The sequence below is a fragment of the Dipodomys merriami genome, unplaced genomic scaffold (assembly GCF_024711535.1).
Source record: "Dipodomys merriami isolate MVZ:Mamm:240054 unplaced genomic scaffold, mDipMer1.0.p SCAF_57, whole genome shotgun sequence".
Taxonomy (NCBI): Eukaryota; Metazoa; Chordata; class Mammalia; order Rodentia; family Heteromyidae; genus Dipodomys; species Dipodomys merriami.
The window spans coordinates 5,647,093-5,653,727 of NW_027206146.1; the positions used below are offsets into that span (position 1 = coordinate 5,647,093).

The 6,635-nt window shown below is 52.8% G+C and overlaps 1 protein-coding gene across 1 annotated transcript; it reads right to left on the reverse strand.

Moving 5' to 3' along the window:
• Nucleotides 1-190: 190 nt before the first annotated feature.
• On the reverse strand, nucleotides 191-6,552 carry Grwd1 (glutamate rich WD repeat containing 1). Its single transcript, XM_070000510.1, has 7 exons — nucleotides 6,354-6,552; nucleotides 5,775-5,892; nucleotides 5,484-5,652; nucleotides 3,700-3,913; nucleotides 3,443-3,585; nucleotides 2,696-2,893; nucleotides 191-879 (listed from the first exon to the last, which is right to left on the reverse strand). The coding sequence occupies exons 1-7, from the start codon at nucleotides 6,538-6,540 to the stop codon at nucleotides 562-564; spliced, it is 1,347 nt and encodes a 448-aa protein (XP_069856611.1). The 5' UTR covers nucleotides 6,541-6,552; the 3' UTR covers nucleotides 191-561.
• Between the last annotated feature and the right edge of the window lie 83 nt (nucleotides 6,553-6,635).

The window sequence follows — 6,635 nt, forward strand, 5'->3', positions numbered from 1 at the left end:
ACAGGAGCCAGCCCCACCTCCACACAGCGATGCAGACGGCAGAGTGGGGCACCCACCATGCTGAGGCTGGGATGAGTGGAACAGGACGTCCCGTGGCTGCCAGGTCTGGCAGCCCAGGGACAGCTGGGTGCCAACTTCCCCCCAGTCCCAGTTTGGCTCTCCTCGCAGGGACCAGGCCAGAAGGCCAGGCTTGTCATCTGCCCATGGGGCCTCACGCTGGGTTTTTATTGACTCCTAGGGGCCCTGGGCCCATACCCAACAGGCCAGACGCAGAACCTACACCCCAATCTTGGGGCAGCTGGGGCAAAACCCCTTAAGTCTCTAGGGAGACTGGCCATTGACACTGGGTCCTGGACAGAGGGCAAAGTCAGAAGTGTGCCTCAGGCCACACCTGCCCAACCAAGTCTGGTGACAGGTGGGGTCTTTGTCCTTCAGGAAAACACAAACCCACTAGAGCCCCTCACTGAGGTGGGCAGCACAAGCCCTTCCCGGGGAGCTGGCTGCCGGGGCCGCACGCCCTACAGCTTGGCTGGGGAAGCCAGTGCACTCTAGGTGGCAGCCTCAGACGCTGATGGTACGGAAGATGGTAAAGCCGGATAGGGCAGTGCTGAGCAGGACCCCTGGGCACTGTGGGTGCCAGTGCAGCTCCTTCAGGTCTGTCTCCCCCTGGTGCACGAATAGTAGCTGCTGCGGCAGCGCTGCCAGCCCGGGGTCTGCCTCCATGTCCCCCGCCTCGGGATCCCGCTCCACGGCCAGGTCCCACTGCGTGATCTGGTTGTCTGCACCCGAGGCAGCGAAGACCCCACTGTCTTGGGGGTGCCACTCCACGGAGGTAATGGGCGCCACGTGCTGCTTGAAGGTGGCCACTGGGGTGCTGGACTATGGGAGAGGATGGGGGTCAGTCCTGGGAGGCCACCCCTTGAACCCTCCAACCCCCCAACATGAAATAACTCAGAGCAAAGGTGGTTAGGGAAGGTATCTGGTCCTTGGGGCTGCGGGGAATGGTGATCTCGCCTGCAAAGCAGCCCTGCCTCTGCTTGGTTCTGGTGTGCCTCAGTTTCTTTTGCTATAAAAGATGAGGTAACGACAGCTCTACTGGCTGTGTGCAAAGTTGAGGCTCTAAAGGGGCAGACTAAGCCGGGCGCTGGTGGCTCACGCCTGTAATCCTAGCTACTCAGGAGGCTGAGATCTGAGGATCGCGGTTCAAAGCCAGCCCGGGCAAGAAAGACCGTGAGACTCCTATCTCCAATAAACCACCAGAAAACCGGAAGTGGCGCTGTAGCTCAAGTGGTAGAGTGCTCGCCTTGAGCTGAAGAGCTGAGGGACAATGCCCAGGCCCAGAGTTCAAGCCCCACGACCGACAAAAAAAAATAAAATAAATAAATAAATAAATAAAGGGGCAGACTAGCAGCCTCCGACACTCCAGAGACCCACAGTGCCAAGGCAGCGGAGGACTGAAGTCTAACAGCCCCAGAGGCTGCTGGATGGATAGCAGCAGGAAGGTCTGGAAGCTTCCCCAGGGAAGATCCTATACAGAGCTTATGACACAGCCATGCAGTGAAGGAACAGAGCCAGGTGGAGCCTTTGTCCCTTTGGACAGCAGATGCCGAGACACTGCTGCAAGTCTCTTGCCTAAGGAACCTCTCAGCTCTAGTCAACTTCTAGCTTAGCTATGGTCAGGCACCGTGGTTCACACCTGTAAACCTGGCACTCACAAGTCTAGGACAGGATTGTGAGATTCAGGCCAGCCTGAACTATCTATCAAGACCTTGTCTTAAAAAAAAAAAAAAGAAGAAGAAGAAGGGGCTGGGAAGTTAGCTCAGTGGTAGAGCGCTTGCCTTGCATGCCTGAGGCCCTGGGTTTGATTCCTCAACACCACATAAGCAAAAAGAAAAAAGCTGGAAGTGGCACTGTGGCTCAAGTGGTAGAATGCTAGCCTTGAGCTGAAGAGCTGAGGGACAGTGCCCAGGCCCAGAGTTCAGGCCCCATGACTGGACGCCCCCCCCCCCAAAAAAAAAAGGAAAGAAAAAGAAAAAAAAGGAGGGAGTAACAATGTTTGACAAGAAATGTACCCATTACCTTACTCATGTAACTAATCCCTCTGTACAGCATCTTTACAACAAAATAAAATTTAAAACCAAAAAACAAACAGGGTCTAGGAATGTGACTTAGTGGTGGAGTGCTTGCCTAGCATGCAGAAGCCCTGGGTTTGATTCCTCAGAACCACATAAACAGAAAAGGCTAGAAGTGGTTCTGTGGCTCAAGTGGTAGAGTACTAGCCTTGAGCCAAAGAAGCTCAGGGACAGTGAGTGCCCAGGCCCTGAGAAGCCCCAGGACTGGCAAAACAAAACAAAAAATCCCCACACAAACTACAACTCCTGAGAGCTCGTGAGCCCACAGGCCCTAAGGCCAGCTACCCATCAGCCCCATGGGCATATGGAAATTATAGTCTCAGCTGCCTCCAGCCCCTAGAATCATTGCTCCTTAGCTGTTTACAGGGTGGATGGAGGAAGGGCTCCACACTGGCCACACCCATTCTCTCTCCCAGCCTCAGTTTCCTCATCTGTATGAGGAAGGCACTGGGACTCCAATCCCAGATGCATTCCCAGTTCTGGTGAATATGACCAACTAGGCCATTTAAGAGAGAAAACCCCAACAAATCTCCAGCTGCCAGTTGTCCAAGACAGGAGATTACCTTGAACTGCCGCAGGTCCCAGACTTTGAGGGCCCCGTCGTCACCCCCACTGAGCAGGAAAGGCTCCCTGCGGCTCCAGCTGATGACGTTGACATCTCCATCATGGGCAGAGGCAGTAGTGAGCATACAGGCTTTGCCAGGGGCTGCCCGGATATCCCAGATGCGAATGGAAGCATCAGCTGAGCAGGAAGCAAATACCTAGGCAAAACGGAGTGAAGTCTAAGGATGCAGGTGGAACCCCCAAATCAGAACTAGTGGTTGATGGGTTCTACCCTTTTCTGCCCTTCTTTGGTGGTACAGGAATTTGAACTCAGGCACTCATGCTTGCTAGGCAGGTGCTCTACCACCTGAGCCACACCCCTAATTAGTTTTTACTTCAGTTATTTTCCAGATAGAGTCTAGTATTTTTGTCCAGGGCTGGCATTGGACTTCAATTCTTCTACTACCTCTTCCCTGAATATGCTGGGATTGTATATGCACACCATCATGCCTTGCTTATTTGTTGAGATGAAGCCTTGCTAAATTTTTGTCTAGGCTGACCTTGATTTCCTTCTCCCCAGTAGCTGGGATTACATGTGTGTACTACTATTCTTGGTCCTCTTTCTTATGTCTCCCTGCCTAGATGTTAAACTGAAACCTAAATCTTTCCCATGCCCTCAGCTCAGCCCACTTTTCTCCAAGACCCCAGATTCCAGGTCCCTAGCCTACTCCCAAAAGCCCAGCATCCAGCTCCCAGCCTTCCCTCACCGTGTCTTCAGTTGGTGACCACTGCAGGTCTTCAACAGAGCGTGTGTGGCCCACAAATGGTCGCTGGTCCACGTGCCAGGAGCCACTGTCTGTAGGTGTCCAGAGGTGGATATTCTTCTGACAGTCCCCGGTCAGCAAGCGACCTGGGCCAGGAAATGACATCAGGCTACAACTCACTGCCCTCTCTCAGGTCTGGCCTGCTGCAGATGCCACTTCCCATGACTTCCCTGCACAGTGTACAAACCAAAGGGACTTACCTTGTACCCGGGGTGACCAGTCAAGAGCAAAGCCTTCGCCCATGTGGCCAGCAAAGGAGAAGATGGGCTTCACCCGGGCCTGCTCATCCCGGAGAAAGACTGCCAGGGCTTGAGGGTCATCTACCACCTGCAGAAGTCGCCTCAACGCAAACACCTCCACCTGGCCCTTCTCTGACCACACTCCAACTACAGGTTCCTCGCCCAGCCACGAAACCTGAGGAAAGGGGTGCATGAACAAGGAGAGGATGCTCAGGGTGCTGAACACATCCCCACAACTCTTGAGGAGCAGAGTCATTCCTTCCATCCTCAGGGACAGACCCACAGCTCCCAGAGGGACTGAGAAACTGGGTCAAATCCCTGCAGTAGGAGACGGAGGGAGTGGAGCAAGAGGATGAAGCTCAAAGAGGCTGGGAATCAAGGATGTAAAGTCCAGCGGCCTCAGGCTCCTGGTCTGGTAACCTTGCAGAGGCTGGAGGGCTCAACGTTCAGTCTTCCCATCACTTTGCTTCCGTGTTGCTCATTAGGAGACACCCCTGCCCCCACCAGCCTAACACCTGAGTGGACTCCTTCCCTCTTTACCTAGAGCCCAAAACTTTGGGACTCATTCTTGACTTGTTCCTTCTCCCTCACAGCCAACACCTATGCTGGCTACAAGCTACTTCATTTGGGTATAATGGTACCCACCTGTAATACCAGCTACTCAGGATGCAGAGGCAAGAGAAATGAGAATTCCATGCCAGCCTGGGTAAAGTTACTTTGAGACTTGGTCTCAAAGCAAACTAAAGGCTAAGTGTGGTTTAATTCCAGCTCTAGGGAGCTAAGGCTACAAAGGTAGCCTGGGTTATGAGACCTTGACTGAAAAATATCAAAACAAAATCTCCAAAGTAGGCAGTAAAAAGCTATGGCTGGAAGCATGGCTCAAATGGTAGAGTACTAGCTCAGTAAGCAAGCTGAGAGAGCAAGCATGAGTTCTAACCCCAGAAACTTAAGGAGGGGAGGGGCAGGGAAAGAGGCCAGCTTGAGCTACATAGCAAAACCTTGTCTCATTAGGCCAAATCCAACCTAAAACAATCAGGTCCTGAATAATGATTTAACAAAACCCACACATCTCAGATTACCCCCAGGTGCTGTTACATATTTCATTTTCTTTTCAGATCAGCAGCATCAGATGAAGTTTTATCAGGATTTTTTTTTTTTTTTTGGGTGGGTTGTGGGGCTTGAACTCTGGGCCTGGGCGCTGTCCCTCAGCTCTTCAGCTCAAGGCTAGCGCTCTACCACTTGAGCCACAGCTCCACTTCCAGATTTTTTTTTTATGTGGTGCTGAGGAATCGAACTCAGGGCCTCATGCATGCCAGGCAAGCATGCTACCACTGAGCCACCTTCCCAGCCCTAGATGAAGTTTTATAATTGATACCATTTAACCTAAGAGAAAAGTGAATTAAAAAAGATAAAAAAGCCATCCAGGCACCAGTGGCTCATACCTGTAATCACAGCTAGTCAGGAGGTTGGAAGTCAGCCTGGGCAGACAAATCCAAGACTCTCATCTCCAATTAATGACCAGAAAGTAGGTTGTCCCTTGCTAAAAACTTTTTTAAAAGTAGGCTGAAGGCATGGCTCAAATGGTAGAACACCAGTCAAAAGCCCAAGAACATGAGTTCAAACCCCAGTGGAAAAAAGAGTCCCCACAGTCTAAATATTGAGTGTGTAATGACAACTACTACAATACATGGGAAATATAAAACTATGCCAAATATTTGCCAGAGACTCCTTGGGAGGATACCTACTCGAACTCGGTTAATGCCACCGTAGTGAGGCACCATGGCTAGTTCCAGCTGAGGTTTTCGCTCTTCCTCCTCCTCTTCATCCTCCTCCTCCTCCTCCTCCTCTTCATCACTGCCCTCCGAGGGAGGGGCCTTGGTCCCGTGCAGATTGTGCATCCGAAGCAACATCAGCCTGGGGAAGTATGGGATATCAGGCACTGGATGCCAACGTGTTCAAGGAGGGGGAGGCTGGTCACCCCGGGGCTGAGGGTGGTCAATCAGGATTGGGTCTGGGAAAGCCGAGGTCTCACTCACCTGTTGCTCTGGGCACTCTCTGCCTGGGTCCCCGCACACAGGTAAAGGGTAAGGGGGAATTCTGTCCGATTGTCTCCTAGGTGATCTCGGACTATGTCAAAGCTGAGGCAGGGGGCACCTAGAGAGGAAAAGCACACGCAGGGATGGATTAAGGTCAGGACAGAAGTCACCCTCCGACTCCCTCAGAGACCAGCTGTCTCCTCCGTGACGTCACCGCCCTTAGACGTGAGCTTTCTCTCTGTTTTCTTTGGTCCTGAGCAGCTCTAAAGTTAGAAATCCCAGGATCAGGCCGGGCACCAGGGACTCAAGCGAGTAATTCTTGCTACTCAGGAGGCTGGGATCTGCGGATCACGGTTCAAAGCCAACCCAAACTCATCTCCAATTAACCAGCAAAAAGCCAGAAGTGGAGCTGTGGCTCAAGTGGTAGAGCAAAAAAGCTGAGGGACAGCGCTCAGGTTCCGGGTTCAAGCCCCAGGATAGGCACAATAAAGGAAGAAATGAAGTAAAAGAAAAAACAAACTCCCAGGATCTGTCCCCTTTCCTTCCTCAGGACCCAGGAGTCCGGACCCTCAGCCCTACCAGTCTGCGCACGGTGGTACAGCACATAGGCCTCCTCGTCCATAACCAGCTCCTCCCCTTCGCGTAGCGGCGGCCCCCGGCCCGGCAGGTAGACCTGCGCTGGACCCTCGGAACTAGTGTCACCAGACTCGGCTTCCATGGGCTCCCCGGTTTCACACGTGCGCCGCCGGCCCTTGCGCGCCGCCATTTTGGAATCCTGTCTCCGACGGCGCTAGATAAAAGCGTCACTTCCGGTCTTGCCTTTCTCAAACACCCGCCCACCAGTACGCGGTTACCTCGGAA